Here is a 20,838-nt window from a genome sequence, read left to right as displayed (position 1 = left end):
AGATCCGACAGAATTCATTCTAGCGATCGGTCACAGCTGTCAATTATTTGATGACTGTCAACATATGGTCGGCGCGTTGCAGTCATACATACGTGATGGCGTCAATGCCGACGTCGAGAGGGGTCGTGTTTTCAAAATACAAAGCGTCCACCGACCCGCGATCAAATGAAGATGAAACGTTCGAAAATTGACATAATCAACACCACGCTTGAGTCTTATCTGAAGCGGCGTCGATATCAGGTTTGACTCAATAAAGAATTGCCAAAGTCGGTGGAAACACGACGCTATCACTGAGTAACCTAACCTCTCTAAATGTTTATTACTTCTGTAGGACGGAGAACTGTTTAGAAAATTCGAACGAACTAATAGTCAAACGAGTGAAGAAATGACCCTAAGTGCGACTGCTGAGTGCGGCTCATCTCGTGATAATTCGATTGTCTTTAGTGCTATTGTCAATGATGTTGCTGCTGCTGACCAGAGCTATCAAAGGTATTGTCTTTACAAAATCAGCGTTTGTTCATTCAAGGTCAATTATATAAATAGGGCACTTTATTCATAGTTTATTTTTAATTCATTTATTTATATGAAATCAGCTGCATTGAGAGAAACGAAAGATCCAATGTACGTTAAAACATCGAATTAACAGGCATTCGTTTACAGGTTGAAAATGTGGGTGAATTCTATAGTTAATGACAAGTTGAAAATCGAATTGCGAGGATTGCTGTATCCCGTGTTCTGCCATTTATACTTAGAAATGCTTCACGGTGGTGACAAGCAAGCTGCGATACAGTTTTTGAAAACACACCAAAGCGACTTTCTCTCCGATACAGAGAGAGACTTTTTAGAGAAATTATCTAGTGTATACTCTGTTCAAGATATTGAATTAAGGCCATTAGTCAATGCATTCAGAACCAGGAAGTACAAAGTGGATATGTCCGACGAAGCACATATCTGCCTACAGAAATTTCTCACCAAACATGGTCACGTAATTTTGATGCAGGTATAGTATATTGATAAGCGTAATTATGTACTTTTTGCATCTCTTGACTTGTTCTAATCAATTCTAGAAGTTGTTTTTCTTAGATCCTTGCTTCTTTTAAATTCATTTAGAGTTGGTCATTTTATTTAGGTTATAAATACACATATTACTATTATAAAACGGATAATGGAGCTGCATCCATCGGATGAAGAGACAGGTAGTGAAAAAAGTCAAAGGAATGATATTGGTATTAATGGCCACGTAGAACAGCCTTCTGGCACTGGTGTCGATCGTGAAATGCGAGAGTTACAAGAAGCTATTCGGTTGATCCGAAACAATGCCCATCAGCCACTACGAATATTCACGGTTAATAATGCAATTGAAAGGTAAGATGTTTCTTTGTATCTTTTTCTTCGATCAACAGTAGAACAAACCTACAACCGTCAACTATGGTAAATATTAATTTTTTTTATCGTTTTCAACAGTGCCAGCTGTGGTATAATTTCACCTAATATGGATAGGTTAGCTGTGGGTTTCAATACGGCGGAGATTAGATTATGGGGTATTGGAGATACCGTACTAATGAGGCCAAAATACAGATCGTCATCTCTTAATCTTGCTATAGATTCTCCATCGACGAGTAGACCTCCGGAAGAGTTTGGCGATGGGTATGAGTTTTCTAACTTATGTTCATAAATAAAAGTGCATGATGCTTAAAAATTACGTCAATTGTTTAAGGGATGAAGCAGGTGCCATTGTCTTAAGGGGACATACAGATGTAGTACACGATTTACGATTCATTGCTGAATCAGACATTCTTGTTTCTGTATCCAGTGATAAGGAAATGAGAGCATGGCGACTTAACGATTATTCTTGTGCAGCGGTATATAAGTATGTATTCTTAATCACCAGTGAGTAATAGGGTTTCGTTTAGAAGTTGATATTAATATTAACACTTCCAGTGGTCACAGTTACCCTATATGGTGTATGGATACTAGTGTGTTCAACATTTACATAGCGACTGGATCTCACGATCGAACCGCGAAATTATGGTCGTTAGATAGAACGTTTCCTCTTCGAATTTTCGCTGGACACTTCCTTGATGTAAATGTAAGTTGAATTTAATTAAAAAATCACAAAAGTGTAACTTGGATTAAAAGCTATATTGTCAAGAATTGAATTACATTTTGCAGAGTGTAAGATTTCACCCAAATGCTCGATATATAGCCACTGGTTCGGCTGATAAGACAGTTAGGCTTTGGAGTAAAGACGATGGTAACCTTTTGAGAGTCTACGTTGGTGCTCAGTCAACTATCTACAGTTTAGTGTTCAGTCCAGATGGGAAATACTTAGCAGCTGCCGGTGAGCAAAAATATATTGCCTTGTGCTTTAATTCATTTTTCACATAATAACATTAATTTGGTAAACATGTCATACTTTAGGCGACGATAAATGTGTTTCGATATGGGATCTGGCCACAAATGCATTGCTAACCGAGCTTAAAGGTCACCAAGATACAATAATGAACTTGGACTGGAGCCCTGATGGACAATTCATCGCAAGTGCCAGCCTGGATGGGGTAGTTCGATTGTGGTCAACGCAAGAGTATATCAGCATCGGTTCTGGGTAAGTTTCACGTAACCATTAAAATTTAAAGCAGGATTAAAATTGTTCTTTGATGCATTTGATTTTTCAGTGAGACAACAAATGTACAGTCAGATGTAGGCAGTTGCCAAACGTATTCGACAAATTGCTCAAGCATCCTTTCACTTCGATACTACCATAAAAATAATTCCCTCGTTTGTATCGGAACAGTATAGGCCTAATTATTAAACATAATTAAATTTTCAGCCATTCAAACAAAACGGATTTATTCGTCTTTAAATCGTAAGCCCGCTTCTTCCTTTTTTAATATATAATTTATATTTATACTAGCAGTTACGATTAGGTCTTAATTCCTCAGGATTATTTTAGAATTGTAGCATTTTGATTTTTATATCGATCGCGTTCAATAGGAAATACTCGGAAACTTTTCCACTCTGCTACAATTGACAAAGGGGAAATTCCAAGGTGTGAATAGAAGAATTCCTTGTAACATAACTCGTTTAATACGCGTGAAATATCTACTTATTCAATACTTAAAGAGCTCATTTTTGTAAAGTGAATAACCGGGCTTAAATGTCTGCAAATACTGCCCTAGTTTACTGATATTTCTATTAGCATTATTAAAATTGTACACTTCCAAGCAATATTAACAAATCAAATGATCAAAGTCGGGATATTTATGTTAGTTAATTTAGTAGTCCGGACAAGTTTTATTTTTATCTAAAAAGTGATTTTTTCCTTCAAGTGTTTTATACGTTTATTTAAACAAATCCCATGCCTGCGGTGCATGCCCTCTGCACGCATATTTGGTATGTTTTAATAATTTTACTAAATGTACTGATCGTCACAAACAATTCACGGTTAAATGAGATCTCTCATGGTATTCTACCGCTTAAAATAAATGATGTTAGGACTGAGGAAGTAGCATAAAACGTTTATAGAAAAGGCAAAAGTTTCGGCAGTAAAAGTATAACAGTTTTAACTGTCGACAAATTGTTATCTGTAAACTGTTACCTTTTGTTGTTACGGTATTGTATATGGAAGGATGTTGGTAAACTATGCAATAAGTATTATTATTAGGCACTCGAATGCAAATACAGTGGAAGTTCGGCAATTTGGAGTGCGTGAAATTGTTTAAATTATACAAATCACATAGAGCAATGATGGGATACTTAAAGGAAGGAAAAGTTTGTATATGCTAGTGTTGCTACATCATCGCTGACGTACGAAACGGATGAATGTGAGATTATCGAACTTTTACTGTATTAGAAAATGAATACATGCGTAATTTCCGACCACAATCCGCATATTTTATATATTTAATAAATGCGCGTATCCGTCAATATCAATATGTAACGAGAATGTGCGAAAACTACCTCGGCGTCTAGTACAATAATTTTTTCAATCCAGAATAATAAAATTCCACGCACTTTTTTTTATAATTTCGTCTATATTATTCTCAAAAACATTATATTTAAACTGCTCACTGAATTTATGATGTATAATTTAATTGGCAATGCTAAGTGTTGACGCATTCCTTGAACAACACTTTGCACATGTTTGCCATTATAATGTAAAGATTGTTCTGTAAAAATGTAAACCAGTCCTTGTAATAATTTCTTTTTCGTATCGACTGATTGTTACGTTGCCATAACTGCGTTGTATAGTTATGTACACAGGTCTTAGTATCGCAATGTACATTTTTATTTAAACCTTTACATAACACAAGTGTTGAAACGTGCGATGTACCGAACAAAATAATTCTAATGCCTGAATTAATAATTACAAGCCACTTGTTCACGATTGAAAATTTTATATAATATGGTGAAGGATAACAGGGTTCCATTATTAAAAAGAGGAAATGGGGAAAAGAAGTTCACAATGCTCCATCGTAATGAATACATGATGTTAAACAAAAATCACCCTGTATTTGTTCTGTGATATAAGGTTTGATCGGATAATTAAAGTCTTAATTTGTGGCCAACTATTTTAGACTGATAATTAACATATCTTGTTCGAGAAGGACATTTGAACCATGCAAATACATTTTTAAAATCATTTGTTCGTGACAATCATTCAATTCGCTATTGATTTGATACTTATCATAATCCGGGACTCATAAGAGGAAGTTTTAAATGCAAGAGTGAAACGAGATCTTAAAGGTCGCTTCCCGTTTACATGCCTAGCCATTGTTCTGTCTCATATGTACAAATATTCGAAAACTACCTGGACGAGTAACTAAGGCTTCCCAATCGTTGAAAACATTACGTTTTTAGATTTCATCAATGGATGAGTTATATCTTATGTATAACGTTTAATATAACGTCGTAATACCGGTGTCATTGTTTGCATTCAAAGAGAATTAAAAAAAAAAACTGAGTAAAAAATAGGTACTTAAAAGACTAAATAGTTGACATCGATACCTTGACAAACGGTTTCGAGATAACCTAGGTGACGTTGAATGTATCGTGTATATGATTCCTCGTTTTAATTTACTTTAAGATAATCCTTCTAATTTTTTTATATTGAATTCACATGTGAGAACAAATCAAGCAAAAAAAAATATATATTCATACAACGATTACAGTTCACTACGATTTCGTATTTATATCACCTAGATGGCTTGAAACGGTAAGTAAAAAACGAATGTTTCTTATTCGATACCGTAAAAATACGATAGAACTGTACACGATTTATTTTTTAGTCACTAGTTTAAAGTAAAAAAATAAATGAGGAAAAAATATACACTGCTTGCGCGATTACGTATTCCAGAAATTCGCTGAAAAGCTTCGATTGCAAGCAATTACAATAACGGCAATTAATTTCAACTTTACTTAAGTATATCTATTCGGTTCCATATCGTACAGATCTTGATACGAGTAAAACGCTAAATCGTAACGGGTATTTATAGACGTTTGATCAAATTCATTACTCGAAATATGTAAAAATTCTCTACCTCGAGTAGAACTGTATGTACAAATCGTGGCTGAAAACAGCCCAGCAATTTCGATACTACAATTGACAAACATATTAACCGAGCGGGATCTATGACAAAATAAATTAACTAAAGATTCTGAGTTCAGAAATCCTAGCTGCAACTTGTACCATATCTACCGCTTGTAACGTCCTTTTATTAATTGAAGCGCCTTCGCCATGAGTGGAGCCTTCGTCTTCTTTACTATGGTGGACGCTACGAAAATAAATGGAACAGTGAATGGAAAAAATTAATCTTGCAATTTAAACACGTAGAAGTGTTAAAACGTTAGAAATACAAGATGCGAGTACGCAGACTCGAGTTACTTACTTGAAGTTTTTATTCGAGACATAGGTGGTGGCGGAACAGAAATGTTGGTCGCAGCATTGTTTCCACCACCCATTATCAATTTGTTCTTCAGATCTGAGGTAGATGTTGGCGTCGCTTTTGCTGTACCGTATTTCGCTTGCTTTCTTAGAACATTACGTGGAGGTTTCACAACGTTGTCCACATACGCAAGTTTGGTCGATCTTACTGGAAGTGAGTTATCGATGGACTGTTTAATGTTCGCCGTTAGTGCCTTCAATTTAGCCTCCCTTTCATCTAAGCAACGCTGTTTTAAATAAATAAATTAATATTATTCATCGCAAAATTTCTTACTCACTGTCCATGCTCGCACAAGTTGCAAAATTGTATTCTTACCATATACATCTCCCGCCAGGTTTCCATTTCCTCACGCTGTTTATTTCTAAACTCTCGATTGCAGTGGAATTGCCATAAGGCATCCGTATCTTCGACCAGGTACGGATTATGGTGTTCTAACATAAATAATTGGTCCGACGTCGCTCTTTCCAACACTGGTTTCAATATATAAAACGGTACTCCTCCAGTAAATTCAAGTGCTATAAATTAAAACGCAGATGTTAATTAAAATGAATATGCAAATAGGGAACTAAGTTTTATTAAAATTTCTTAACCCATCTTTAATGCTTAACGTTAAAAACTACAATACATACCTTCAATGTTTTCTATCAGCACTCTAATACATAATTCGTAAAGGGTAGGCACAATTGTATATCCTGTCTTATTTCCGGAAAATACCTTTGTCCTGTAGAGAATATGTACATTAAATATTGAACGGAAGTACCTAAAAAAATTAAATTTTGCATATGAATTTTTTAATACCTTTGATTCTTAGCATATATCACTTTAGTAAGAGCTGTGTCCTCTTCCTGTTTGCGGTGAACAGGAGTGATGTGAGGCAGAGGCTTGTAATTTGGACTTATTTCTGGTAATGTGGATGCTAAGTCTACACTTAATGGTTCCAATTTCACGTTTGGTCCTAAAAGGGACAGCGGTTCCTGAAACACATTTGTTTAAATATTATTTTAATACAAAATTTCCAGAAATGTAAAAAATTCTGATCTTGTAGTTTGCTAAGTACTTACGCTGACATCGGTACTGGACGTAGGTTTTGTCTTCACTTTCATAGGTGACCGACTACTTGATACCGTTGAAGTTCCTGGTTCGGTTTTAATCGTTTTAACCAATACTGGAGAACTATTTCGCTTTCGAACATTCAGTGACTTTGTACACATGCCTAAAGCCTCTGCAAAACTTGCACCTAAATAATTAAATGGCAGTGTCTGACAACAATACTTAAGACAGTTAAAACAAATTTAAATAAATATTTACCAGAATAGCAGTCTATGCCTTCATCCCCATTGATTTCTTGTTTCACTTTCTTTTTTTCTTTTAATTCCTTTGTATTACTCTTATTAGCATCCTTCGATGACCTGCTTTTTTCATCTTTCTCATTGTGATGTTTTTCGCTACTTTTACTTTTACTTTCAATACTAGAGGAACTAGGTTGATTTTTTGACTTAGATTCTTTAGTGGAAGAATGGCACTCTTCTTTTCGTTTTTCACTTTTTCTATGGTCATCTGACTTACTACTTTTATCTTTGTGTTTACTATTCTCATGTTTCTTAACGTCTTCATTCGTGGATTTAGATTTACTTGATTTTGACTTACCAGAATTATCCTTAGATTTGTCTTTCATATTTTTGTCTTCACTTTTATGATCATGCAATTCATTTGTAGCTTTGGGTGAAGGTGATAACGGTTCTTGTTTAATACAAATATTTGAAACGTCTTCCTCAGACTCTGACTCTTGACTCACATTTGGCAGGGCTGTGAAATCATCTTCTTCCGAATTTGACTGCTGATTCTCAATTTCATCTACATTTTCTACTTCATCGCTTCTCCTTTTCTTCTTGAAATGCCTATCACTAGAAGAGCTTACTTTTCTTTTTCTAGAATCGTCGTTACTTTCTACGACTTGTTTATTTAATCCACTACTACTACTACTAGAAACTTTTCCTATATCTTTTCGCGAATCCTCAGATTTAACTTTGCTCTTATCTTTTGACTCATATTTTTTATCTTTAAAGTCTGAATCACTTTTTGGGTTACTGGCACTTTTTGATTTTTCCTCACTTTTAGATCTATGTTTGGAATCGTGCCGATCTTTGGCATGTTTAGAATCATGTTTTCCCTCTTGGTTTTCTTGACTTTTTGTCGGTGGTGATTTATTTTCATTATTTTTAGCTTTTACATTCTCTGAACTTGCATTTTTTGAACTATGTTTGGATGAATCACTTTTATTTGTAATATTCTTATGTCTTTCCCGTGCTTCTTGATTCTTTTGACTAAAACAAACATGATTAAGTATTCAATGTTTTAATCGAAAATAATAAAATTATACCTATGTTTTATACGTATACCTTGATTCTTTTTTATCCATATTTATGACTTTATTATGTTTGGGAGATTCGGCACTATCGTCATAAGTATCTGAAGCATCTGGTTCACAGCCTTCGTCTTCTTCGTCTGCTTCGCTAGAATCTTCATCTGCTACCATGCTTTTCCACTTAGCTACCAATGCCTTAGAAGCTTCTCCTACGTCGCCATCATATTTTCGCAATGCATTTACTGTACGACCTACACCCGTCACTTGGAGGTGCTGTACCGTCACAGGCAAGTTGTACAATTTCGAGATGCAATGCATCATCTAAAATAGAAATCACAAAAAATCGGTTTTACTAATTTGAGCAGCAAAGTCTCAATTTTAGAAATTAATCGAAAACCTAGTACAACACCTAAATACAATATTTTTATAAGATTCACAAGTCCAACTATTTTTTATAGTTCCATAAAATAATTTATTTCTTCCCAAGTGTACCAGATGTTTCATCGAACACCCTCTGAAATTGAATCTCAACTAAACAAAAACATAAATTCGCATTAAACCAGGAATCCTAGCGTTCGATGAAACAAAACCTTCAACAAATATCGAGGTAATTAAAGAGAACAATTAAATCTCAAGGAGTCGACAGCCGTGCGATCGACGTGTTATAGGTTATGTTCGTCCAGCTTAAATGATCTCGCCCAGACTATGGAAATCATGATTCTAGCATGAAAGAGCATCCAAAAATCGCTGCAACGGCAATCGCTCACCCTTTTCTCGTCGCCGGAGCATCTTTCAATACTGCGTTGATAATGCTGTATTTTATCCACAACCGACATGTTGCCAATGCCAGCTGAGCGACTGCTGAGGTCAAGACACCTACCGAACGACGTCCTACGATTTCCTCCAATTTATCCGTCACAGCTGGAACGCTCCCAACTAATACTCTTTTAGCGTCCGTCCCTGCGAATCACGGGATTTTTTTCTTAAAAATTTCCGCATTTTCGAGCCAGCGGTAAGAAATTATAATACCTCCAAAGTATATAAGTTGACTTACTAGTCGTCCTTGAGTCGCGTACAACTGGTATGAGGAAATCCGAGGTGAAAATCTGGATTTCCTTCGCGAAACTTTAAAGCCCGACAGTGAAGACCCTTCGCGGGAACGATGGAAATTACTTAACGACTCTAGTGGAAAAAAGGTTTCAGCGTCTTCCTAGCAACGTATTTTATGCAATGGTCCCCTCGCAGATGCCCGAGTCCGTCAGCTGCTCTATTCACTCCGCGAGCGAACCGGATCGCGTTATTGTTTCATTATTTAAATGTCCTACCATCCGTTGCTTGTAAATTCCACATTGCGAGGGATTTTATCGTTCATTGATTTCTGAGGACCGAGCTCACGTGCGAGCCAAGGGAGTACTGGACGGACCTCACGGACCGCCGCACAAGTGTCGGAAGCAAGCGCTTCGAAGCAAAAGGGGAGGGTACGAAGGGAGCCCAGCGCGACGAGGAAACATGGCCGAAGTCCCACCAAGCGCGTCGGGTGTCGCACAGAGCGCGACGCGTGAACTCTTCAAGTATAATCAACCAATTGAAATGGCCTTAAGTCTCATGCGTCACTTCCTGCGCAGTTCCGATTGGTCGTTCCTATCTAACGCGTCAATTCGCCGCGTTCTGTGGGACGACCCCCGACGCGGTCAGTGAGACTCCGCTGAACGTCCGGCCGCCATCTTGGCTCGGCACACTCCCGCGTTGGATTTAAACCTCCCATTGTTTCTAAATTCCCCTGACCCAACTTACGTTCCGAACCCATCGATTAAACATACATAAATTCTCCCCACAAGACTAAATAAATCCAACACGTAAGACATCACAAAATATCGCGAAAGAAATACCCGCAAGAAAGCGCGCCCTCCGAGTCGTCCGTTTCGTCCGCCATGTTGGCTGAACTTGTCGCGCTCGAAATTGAAACCGCTAACTGCTATCAGCCGTACCTTTCCATTTCCGTGAAAATACTAAATCTCCTTCAATAAATTTCAGAATATATACATCCCCGATGGGAATAAACCCAAGTGTTACGAGTTTCCTCGCGCTGAGGTGAGCCATGACGCCCGGCGTCCATTTTGAATTTCCATCCTACACGACTCCAGATCACCTGCCGGTGGACAAAGGTTCACGTCAAGCCATAAGGTCCGTAAAGAGCCTTGCAGCGTAGGAAAGGTAATTTCTACTCGTTTCGAATTCATGAGAGGACTAAGAGTCGTTAATTTTCAGGGTTTTTCGTGGAAAATCGCAGTCATGGGACGGAGCAGGTGGGGGACGGTGGAAGTTGCCCCGTTGGGTTGGTAGCGCCGAGGAGGTCATATTTAATCGGGCGGGGCGCGCGGACGGGCCAGAGCTGATCGGAGGGAGACACGGAGATCGGTCAGTCGCTGGTCGTCGGTCGTGGTTGGTCGGCGCTGTGGTTCGGTAAGTGGAGAGCGTGTTCGCGGTAGCCCAGGTCGACTGGACCGGAGAGTCTCGAGGCAGGTCCCGAGATGTTCCACCTGAAGCGCGCGGCACGATCCGCGGCCCTGAAGCAGGCCCTGCAGGGTGCCGAGGCTCAGATTGCCCTGGCGCGCTGCGTCGTCCCCGCGACCCTGCAGACGCGCGGCTACGCCGACCACCAGATCCCCGATCGACTCGTCGACGTCCGCACCTCCGGGAACCCCAGGTTCTTCGACATGGTCGAGTACTTCTTCCACCGGGCGTGCCAGATCGTCGAGGACAAGCTCGTCGAGGACATTGGCAAGGGCTCCAAGACGAGCATCGAGGACCGCAAGAAGAAGGTCAAAGGCATCCTCATGCTTATGCAACCCTGCGACCACATCCTGGAGACCACCTTCCCTCTGAGACGCGACTCCGGGGACTACGAGATGATCACTGGGTACCGTGCTCAGCACTCCACGCATCGGACACCCTGCAAGGGAGGTTGGTAACGTCGCTTTCTTCCTTCGTCCCTGTACCCTCTCCCCATGGAAAAGGCCACCCTGCTTCCTGGGAAAAATATGCTTTTCAGGGAATTCTAATATCGAGGCGAGATAAGCGGAAGAGAGAGAGGGAGAGAGGTGGAGCATGGCACGTGTGCGAAACGTACGTTATACGCGTGTAAGCTGTAACGATTTGGTACTTCATACTCAATTCCTCAATTTTGGAGTTAAATCACGTCTTTTTGACGTTTAAAGCCGGCGGGGAAGGGATTTATATTTAAATACTGACGGTGAGGCTTGAGAATGGATTTTTATGTTTTATTAATGGCGACCGTTTGTCTGGAAGAAAAAGTCGATTTCGGAGTAATCTGCTGTTGAAGGATATTGCGCGGTGGTGATGATACTTATTAGTTGTGTTGGTTTTAGGTCCCGGGTAGGAAAGTATCCCCGAGGAGATAGTCTGTAGGAGTAGCACGGGTCTTGCAGAATACGTCGCTTCTGAATGAAAATGTCGAGAACGTTCTCGTGTCTACATGTGCTTGAGGGACGTGCAGGCATTATGAATGGCGATTTCTACCGTGGAGAGTGAGCGAATATCCAGAGCCCGAAATTTTGAATTTTTATATAGAGTCGTGATTCGAGACGGGGAAATTTGTGGTGGCCCGGTGGAACGATGCCGGAACGAGGAAGTTTTGCGCGGCATGGATGTTCCTCGAAAATGTTCGCCATCTTTGTCGCGTGCTCTGTCCATGCCGGGCATTCTTTCCGAGAGGTGTAATGCGAGCAATGAAAGCCATTGTACGTGTTATAGCTCGGTGGCACGTGACACCGGAGCCCTCGTACCAGTCATATATCTTCCAATATTTTACCCAGAGACTCTAACCTAATTCGTGCCAAATCGTCGAGGGAAACGTTGCTAGAAAAATGACGCCTTCGTCTTGTGAACCGAACGACTCGATTAATTCAATCGAGCGCCGATTGCCTCAATATTCAGGAACGGTTTCATTGTTGACACTGAACACGAAGGCATACTTTGCACGACTCTGTAACAAAGTGGGCGGGAACTTTTGGCTCGCCTTATTGTTGGCTCCAAAATGGCCCGTCTAAAAAGGAGAGAATACGATGACCGGTTAACCATTAAAAATTCTTCACCGTTAAAAATATCTCCATTCCGTATCCATTAATCATGATTACTCCAAGTTATTCTCTCTAGCGAATTTTTCTTTTTCGCTTAGAATATACTTCGTCCCTATTCTTTTTAAAAATATTCGAGGTGTATCATCATTATCACAATTCAGCAGGCAATTGGGCGGCGAGGGTCTTATCAACATTTGGAATTATATAAGAGCCGTCACGTGTTTGGCCTCTTCGAGGCTCTCGCCGGGTTCCTGTAGCTTTCCGAGATTTATCTATTTTTACAGAGGATCTCCCTCTCTCTCTCTCTCTCTGTCTCTCTCCATGCTGTTTGTCAGACCATAAATATCGGAGCTCTGAAATGATGCCGTAAGCCAGGTTCCCGGAGCTCCGTGGAGAAATCCGCAAGCGTTGGGCAGATGGAAAAGTGTCGGGAATGGCTTTCTAAAATCTGCACCGGGAATTAGGTCGGACCGATTCCGCGGTCTCGAGAAGCCTCGAGTCTCGTCCATGGCCCGAAAAGTTTGAAGGCCGCCCCTGCACGCCCATCTACAGCGGAGTGGCAAAACAATTAGTTTATAGCGTGGTACCGACGTCAATTTGTTATAACCTCGCAGCGAATCCGTATATAGTCATCGTCGGGTCTCATAAGATTATCTCTCAGCTGTTAACTTATTTATTAGTCCTGTAAATCGAGCGCATCCCGTTACGTCAGAGAGTGACCTTAGTGACGAATCGGAGGCGCGTCTTCGCGTCGTATGTGTACTTTTCTTATTTTTTTTCTTTTTCTCCTTCATCCACACAAGCTGCGTGAAAACCTCTTTGCGAGGATTACGTTAAAGAGCATTATGCGAGGTCATTGTACATACGTTGGCGTAGACACGTGGATCTAGTGGGATCAATGTACCGTCCAGTCTTGTGTGCGTGTACATGACGAGGTAATCTCGCAGGAATTTGTCGTACATTGAGAGGAGGTCTGGGTCGATCGACGTCATCTCGTTGCGGTCGGTTTACCGGTCTGCGAAATTAAATATTTATTCCCCCCCGGTGCCAAGGCGAGGCGAAACGACGCATTGAAATGAGGAAGTTGAGAGGATAACTTCACTTCTTCGAGACTGTACATCGAGCGACCCGTTTATTGTAGCCTCTCACGCGTATCTCGTGTCGTTAATTAAATCATACCGTCACGAGGGTCGTGAATAATGCCGCTGACGTGTTAAACGAGTCTCACTGGAGTCCATTTCTATTTACTTAAATTTTTCTTTTTAACTCTCAAATTCTCCTGGCAGTGAATTTTGAGAATGTCATTAATTTAGGAATAATAGCGAATATTAAGAATAAGGCGGTATGAAGCGATCGAAAGTGCCGGAGAGTACACGGTTTAATTAGCAATTAATTTGTTTCTTCGCGGGGAATATATTTCTTGAATATTCAGGGATATTTTTAAGCCAAGGAATTTCTCATCGCGAAGTTTTTACGTGGATGGTTTTTTTTTTTCCCCTCGACGGAAATTCCTAGATTTTAAATTCAAGCTGCCTTAGGAGAGTTGCAAGACCCTGACGGTAAAATTGGCCGACGTTTACTGCATTTCAAAGTTGGTATGTTTATCCTACATTTGACATATTGCTCGCTAAATGGACTTTATCGCAAACGTTTGGTAGATGCGCGGAAATTGGGTTCGGCTCGAGATAACGATTGCCGCTCGAAAATGCGTTTGATAAATGAAAGTAAGACTCGTTTGCGGGTCTCTAAGGTTCTCGGACATCGGTACCTCCGTGGGGAAGTAACAGGCTCGAAAGTACTTTGGAAAGGTTCGGCGAAGCACGTACACACAAAGACGGTCGAGAATGCGAGCGTGTCGAAGGAGAGAGGGAGGGATTTCTCCAACGGTTCGATTCGACAAAGGTTTTTGCCGCTTTCTCGGCAGTCCCGTTACAGGTCGAAGGACCCGAAGGGATAAATCGATAAAATTAAAGCAACAAGTAGAAGGTCTTCTTTCGTCTCCCGAGTAGAACCCGAAGTGGAAGAAAAGACGCTCATTTATTTACGTTACGTTTTTATTATTTTATTTTCTTTTTCTTTATTTTTTTTTTTTTTATTTCACGGATGATATCTGCATGCGTTAGGTAATTTGTATCCTCGGTGATGTAACGATTGCACAGTTACGGATAGAAAAGAATTCGTTTGCGGCGTAGGTCGCGGTTTCTATGCCACGTGGGCGTTGTAGTAATTAAAATATGTCTTAGCGAAGGGGTATAAAGATGAATTGCACGAAATTATGCCTTGGTCCAGGACATGTTTATCGGCTCGTCTCCTCGATTTGCCGTAATTTAATCTCCAGTGGCCTTGAATTCCGTGGTATGACCTGGCCGCATCACGCGTTCTTTCGCGTGACTCTTTTATCGGGCCACCCGGAAAGGTCTCCACCTGTCTTGATTCTTCGCGGGCCTTTGCGAACAATCACAGCCCGATGGTCTCGCCTTATAAATAGAGGAGGAGGCTCGTTCTGGCACGCTCGGCAAGCCTTGCCCCTTATCTGCAGCGTAAACAGACGTGCGAATTAGTCATCGTCACGTGACCCTCACCGAAGATCGATCGAACGATCCCATGATTCTTGTCGATCACTTGTTACCAGAACCGACGTTATAGTTGAAAGAATTCCCTTCATGGATGTAATCAAAGAGTCGAAGACTTAACGAGATGCGTAATTCCCGATCAACATTGATTTCATAATAACTTTTTATCGTATCGTTTCATAAGTTGGCGGATATACTTGTAAATGTCGAAGAATTAATTTTTTTCCCGCGATCTTATACGGGAGGACTTGGTCATTTGGCGGGGAGGAATAATTCCTGGAAAAATGGGGATTTAAAAATATATATTTGTAAAAGGTCGAGTCTTCGTTTGAAAGACTCTCAGGTGACGTTTACGGTACACTTCGCGTGAGTAATGACCGGTGGTCGATGACACACGTCGTGTGTCACGCTATGCACTCTACATATAGTTGCATTATTTCTAACCGATATTGTTTCCTGCCAGATGCAGGCTAGGGATGCTGCCCGGTGCCAGACTTTCCCCTCGAAATAGATCCTAGAGCGAGTCGTGGGTGTTGACCAAGGATAATTTTACACCGGAGAAGTCACGGGGTCGACTTCGATGACATTTACAATCCTGGATAGGGTACAAGGAGAAAACCTCGCAACGTCGTTAAAGCCGCTAATGAGAGGAAGGACTTTAATTTATTCCAGCCGGAGCGAGCCTCCGGCGGTGGATCGGCGGATAAACAGGATCTTTCTGCTTGCGTAAACGATGTTATGTTCCCTAATTGTTGAGAGCGTAATCAACCTTGGCGTCAAATTCATAGCGACGTGTGTCGTCTCGTTTAATTATTCCTGAATTAGATCCGTTTCGTGGTGTCCTGGATTTCTTATATTTTTAATTATATTACGAATTAATTTATTTCCCTTTGTCGGTGGGATGTCTTGCTTTCGTCGGCTTCTGATCGTTCATTCCGGGGTGAGAATTTAATCTCTGTTTCCTCTCGAGCGGACCCTAGAGGCGGAACAATGGTTTGCGAGGTTCTTGTCCTGTGTCTTAAGGAAATTGATTTTAGCCCCGCTTCTCTTTTTCAGGTATTCGTTTCTCCATGGACGTGTCCCGGGACGAGGTGAAAGCCTTGTCCGCTTTGATGACTTTTAAGTGCGCCTGCGTGGACGTACCTTTCGGAGGCGCCAAGGCCGGCATTAAAATCAACCCCAAAGCGTACTCCGAGCACGAGCTCGAGAAGATCACCAGGAGGTTCACTCTGGAAATGGCCAAGAAAGGATTCATCGGTACAGTCGTTGGTTATCTTGGAAACCCAGTTTATGATCCATGATCGTTAATCATATTAATCGTAATTTGAATTTCCAGGACCCGGCGTCGATGTGCCCGCTCCCGACATGGGAACCGGGGAACGGGAGATGTCCTGGATCGCGGATACATACGCGAAGACAATAGGCCACTTGGACATCAATGCACACGCGTGTGTCACGGGGAAACCGATCAATCAAGGTGGCATCCACGGGCGAATTTCCGCCACGGGTCGCGGTGTCTTCCACGGGCTGGAGAACTTCATTAACGAGGCTAATTACATGAGCATAATCGGTAGACTATCCATATTGATAAAGCGGATGAACTTCGAAAGTCATGCGATCGTATTTAAAAATCTATTCGGCTGGTTGCACGTGATAATGTACACGTGACGCTATTGCAGGCACTACACCTGGCTGGGGTGGCAAGACCTTCATCGTTCAAGGCTTTGGTAATGTCGGATTGCACTCGATGCGTTATCTGCATCGCGCCGGTGCCACTTGTATCGGGGTTATCGAACACGACGGATCTATCTACAATCCCGAGGGCATTGACCCCAAGGTAAAGTCAATCTCTGCCTAGGCGTTATCATTTCCGTTACTTTGACTTCCGATGATAGGTCTCTTTTTACCTAAACATGGTCTTCCTGCCTTGCGTAACAGAAACTGGAGGATTACCGCATTGAAACCGGCAGTATCGTCGGCTTTCCGGGTGCCAAGCCATACGAAGGCGAGAACCTTATGTACGAGTCGTGCGACATTTTCATTCCCGCCGCTATTGAGAAGGTCATCACTAAGGAAAACGCTGGACTCATCAAGGTAGAGAAGTTTATATATATATTTTTTTTAAATACCGTCTCACGAGACTCGTGGTTAACGATATTTTATTCCAACAGGCGAAGATCATCGCCGAGGCTGCCAACGGACCTACAACCCCTGCCGCTGATGAGATTCTCATTAAGAGGAACATCCTCGTCATCCCTGATCTCTACATCAACGCCGGTGGTGTCACGGTGTCGTTCTTCGAGTGGCTCAAGAATCTTAATCACGTGTCTTATGGACGTCTCACGTTTAAGTACGAGAGAGAGTCCAACCTTCACCTGCTGGGTAAGGAGCTTGGTTCACGTTACCGTTATTGGCTGGTAAACACTTAACGATTTCTGTTATTTTCTACGACCAACAGAATCGGTTCAAGAATCTTTGGAACGCAGATTTGGCCGCGTGGGGGGTCGCATTCCAGTGACGCCATCCGAAGCTTTCCAAAAGCGTATCGCCGGCGCTTCCGAAAAGGACATTGTTCATTCCGGCCTGGACTACACCATGGAGCGATCTGCAAGGGTAATCGATAGGCGTACACCGTGTTGGCGTGCATTATTCACGGGCTAATCGTTCTAAACGTCAATTTACAGGCCATCATGAAGACTGCCATGAAATTCGACCTCGGTCTCGACCTGAGGACGGCCGCTTACGCCAACTCGATTGAGAAGATCTTCACTACGTACTCCGAGGCTGGTCTCGCTTTCTAAATGCTAGTCATAGTCAAGTTACGAGGAAAAGGAAAAGGGAAATATATATACACACTCGCGAAGGAAGATCATGAATGAAACTATGTGCGACGATTCGACGGTGTGGTACGCCAGTATTTCGAAGCCCTCACTAAGCCACACTCCATAACTGCTGGTGCAGAGTTCGGTGATCAGTTCGAAGACCAAACCTCCCGATGTAGATGCAGGCACTCTTCATCTTACTTATTTTCTCCTCCTAGGCGAGAGTCTCGGTATGGTCTTACGACGTGCCTAATTTAAAGACAGCGTACACGCACGGTATGCGTACCGTGCGTGTTATAGCAGCAACGGATTCTAACTTAATATCCGTACAGCGATCGCGACTAAACGCGTAAGAGTCTTATACAAATGCAGCGCATTTTTATATTTCACTTTTTATCGGTATATCACTTCGTTTAAGGAACGCGATGTATGACCACGTACGATCGGTAATTGCACATTTTAATTGTAACCCTGTGGTGACGTGCACTCTCGCTGTACCTCGTTGTAACTAATTGAAAGTGAATCCTATACACAGATGTTATTTAAAACACGCGCGTTTGTACCGACCGACGGAATGCCATGTATTATACTAGCAAAAACGTTGTTATGCAGCTGGAGAATTATGTTAATAAACATATACTCGTAAATCGAGTACGCCTTTCGCCAGAGCGGTCTAGGTAATTGGCGTTTATTCGGAATTCTGCGAATAAGCGGAACGACGGGATCTTGAAACAGCCGAGGAGCTGGACTCGAGATTTATCCGTCTCCTTATTTCAAAGCGGTGTACAGCGGGACGTTTACAATCTTAAGTGCGCGTGTTGCGTGTCCTGCGTTCGCCCTAATTCTTTGAATCTCGTTATTTATGGTACATCCGTATCGGGAGAAATGTTCCGGAGGCTGCCGAGGATCGCGGGAGTCCTGCGAAACCGTCGAGGGTTCTCCAAGGAGGAATGTGGAGGATCGGATGGGAAGAAGGATGATCGCCATAAGATGCCAGAACGTCTCAAGGATGTCGGCGAGGCCGAGGATCCGGATTTCTTCAAGATGGTCGAGTACCATTACCACCGTGCCGTCATGGTGATGGAGGACTCCTTCATGGAGGAACTCCGGAAGTACCACCACATGTCGGAGGAGGGCAGAAAGAGGCGCGTCAAGGGGATCATATCTGTCATGTCCGTTTGTCAAAGCACCTTGGAGATATCCTTTCCCATCCGAAGAGACGCCGGGGCGTACGAGATGATCACCGGATACAGGGCGCACCATAATACCCACAGGTACTTCGCACGCTTTTAAGGGATCCACGGATTTTAATTTCAATCTCTATCGTTTAGGCTACCGTGTAAAGGAGGAATGAGGTTCGGCATTGACGTTACTCGAGATGAAGTCCGAGCTTTGGCGTCGCTGATGACTTTTAAATGCGCGTGCTGCAACGTCCCTTTTGGCGGAGCCAAAGCTGGTGTCGTGATCGACCCGAAGAAGTATTCGGCAAACGAGCTGCAGAAAATCACCAGGCGATTTACCCTAGAACTTGCGAAGAAGAACATGATCGGACCTGCTATTGATGTTCCGGCACCTGATGTTAATACTGGACCTCGGGAAATGTCGTGGATGGCGGACACCTATGCCAAGACCCTGGGTATTTTATGAACATGTCGTTTGATACTCCTTATCTTGGATCAATTTTTTAATAAGTTAATTCTGCTCCGTCTTACAGGGATGAACGACATTAATTCACATGCCGTGGTGACTGGAAAGCCGATTAATCAAGGAGGAGTTCAGGGTCGTAACGAAGCTACCGGGAGAGGGATTTATCACGCGGTGGACAACTTCTTATCGGAGGAAAAGTGGATGTCACAAATTGGTCTCACCACTGGATTTAAAGACAAAACGTTCATTGTGCAAGTGCGAATTCGAGATAGCTATGTGGATAGAAAAGAACGTCTGTAAATAATTCCTCTGTTCTTTTAGGGATTCGGTAACGTGGGTCGTTTCGCTGCTTTGTATTTCTCTCAGGCTGGCGCTAAATTCGTCGGGGTGATCGAAAAAGACATTTCCTTGTACAGTGAAGAAGGCATCGATGCAGAGGTTGTTTAATTGGAATGACTTTTTGGGAGGACGTGGAGTCATTCAGGAATTCATCTCTACCGGGGAATTTTGATCCATCGTATTTCAGGCTCTTATCAAACACATGAATGTGAAATTGACGATCAAGGGTTTCGAAGGGGCAGCGGAGTTTAAGGGTGGCAGGGAATTGATGTATGAAAACTGTGACATATTGGTGCCAGCGGCTGCTGAGAAGTTGATTAAGAAAACCGATGCAGAGAAAATACAGGCGAAGGTAAAAAGGCTTGACTATGTGAGGCGATTAATTAAAATGATTAATGTTTGATTAGATCATAGCCGAGGGCGCAAATGGACCGTGCACGCCGGCAGCCGATGAAGTCTTTCTCAAAAGGAATATATTAGTGATTCCAGATTTGTACATGAGTGGTGGAGGTGTCACCGTGTCGTATTTCGAGTGGCTGAAAAATCTAAGTCACGTATCGTATGGTCGAATGCACTTCAAATACGAGAGGGAATCAACTTTCCACTTGATGGGTGCTTAATCGGAGATCCATAGATACATTTCTACATTCTTCAAATACGATCAGGGAAATAATCGTAGCGACACCTTATTTTTAGACTCGGTGGAACATTCTTTGCAGAGCAAACTCAAGGGAGTCCGGATAAAGCCGACGAAGGATTTCGAAAAAAGATTAACGGGGGCAAGCGAGAGGGACATCGTCAACAGCGGGTTAGATTCTTCGATGGAGAACGCAGCATTTGTATTTAGAACTTTATTACATTTTGCAATTGTTACCTCACACGGTCTCAAGATAATTGACAATTTATCGTGTTTCTTCGTTGCAGCACATTATGCAAACCGCGGAGAAACACAACCTCTGTCTGGATATTCGAAGAGCTGCGTATTGCTACGCCATCGACAAGATTTTTAAAACTTACGAGGAAGCTGGTCTCGCGTTTTAGAAAAGA

General features: G+C 42.0%; 4 protein-coding genes across 5 annotated transcripts; 3 read left to right on the top strand and 1 right to left on the bottom strand.

The window, feature by feature from the left end:
• The first annotated feature begins 106 nt into the window (after positions 1-106).
• On the top strand, positions 107-5,166 carry LOC105701321 (TAF5-like RNA polymerase II p300/CBP-associated factor-associated factor 65 kDa subunit 5L). Its single transcript, XM_012427975.1, has 10 exons — positions 107-240; positions 332-489; positions 661-1,000; positions 1,130-1,365; positions 1,465-1,647; positions 1,718-1,870; positions 1,942-2,089; positions 2,173-2,341; positions 2,422-2,605; positions 2,676-5,166. Exons 1-10 carry the CDS (start codon positions 166-168, stop codon positions 2,797-2,799), a joined length of 1,770 nt encoding a protein of 589 aa, XP_012283398.1. The 5' UTR covers positions 107-165; the 3' UTR covers positions 2,800-5,166.
• On the bottom strand, positions 4,477-9,764 carry LOC105701320 (transcription elongation factor B polypeptide 3). Of its 2 annotated transcripts, XM_012427974.2 has the most exons (10): positions 9,365-9,764; positions 9,078-9,270; positions 8,345-8,631; positions 7,254-8,269; positions 7,007-7,182; positions 6,744-6,919; positions 6,575-6,666; positions 6,261-6,460; positions 5,889-6,171; positions 5,695-5,774 (listed from the first exon to the last, which is right to left on the bottom strand). In XM_012427974.2, the coding sequence occupies exons 2-10, from the start codon at positions 9,144-9,146 to the stop codon at positions 5,695-5,697; spliced, it is 2,379 nt and encodes a 792-aa protein (XP_012283397.1). In that variant the 5' UTR covers positions 9,147-9,270; positions 9,365-9,764. The 2 variants fall into 2 exon arrangements, with proteins under 2 accessions (XP_023288050.1, XP_012283397.1); XM_023432282.1 differs by lacking the exon at positions 9,365-9,764 and having other exon boundaries at positions 4,477-5,774; positions 9,078-9,146.
• A 918-nt stretch (positions 9,765-10,682) lies between these two features.
• LOC105701373 (glutamate dehydrogenase, mitochondrial) lies at positions 10,683-18,473 on the top strand. The gene is made up of 8 exons (XM_012428072.2): positions 10,683-11,274; positions 16,040-16,240; positions 16,320-16,553; positions 16,663-16,820; positions 16,922-17,077; positions 17,155-17,365; positions 17,442-17,596; positions 17,668-18,473. Exons 1-8 carry the CDS (start codon positions 10,842-10,844, stop codon positions 17,782-17,784), a joined length of 1,665 nt encoding a protein of 554 aa, XP_012283495.1. The 5' UTR covers positions 10,683-10,841; the 3' UTR covers positions 17,785-18,473.
• A 307-nt stretch (positions 18,474-18,780) lies between these two features.
• On the top strand, positions 18,781-20,832 carry LOC105701388 (glutamate dehydrogenase, mitochondrial). The gene is made up of 8 exons (XM_012428104.2): positions 18,781-19,079; positions 19,137-19,441; positions 19,520-19,707; positions 19,774-19,890; positions 19,979-20,143; positions 20,199-20,403; positions 20,488-20,630; positions 20,716-20,832. Exons 1-8 carry the CDS (start codon positions 18,796-18,798, stop codon positions 20,830-20,832), a joined length of 1,524 nt encoding a protein of 507 aa, XP_012283527.1. The 5' UTR covers positions 18,781-18,795.
• The last annotated feature ends 6 nt before the right edge of the window (positions 20,833-20,838 follow it).

Source organism: Orussus abietinus, unplaced genomic scaffold (assembly GCF_000612105.2).
Source record: "Orussus abietinus isolate OABI.00-Male unplaced genomic scaffold, Oabi_2.0 scaffold28, whole genome shotgun sequence".
Taxonomy (NCBI): domain Eukaryota; kingdom Metazoa; phylum Arthropoda; class Insecta; order Hymenoptera; family Orussidae; genus Orussus; species Orussus abietinus.
Note: the sequence above shows the minus strand (reverse complement) of the source record. Positions and strands in the feature narration are given on the sequence as shown.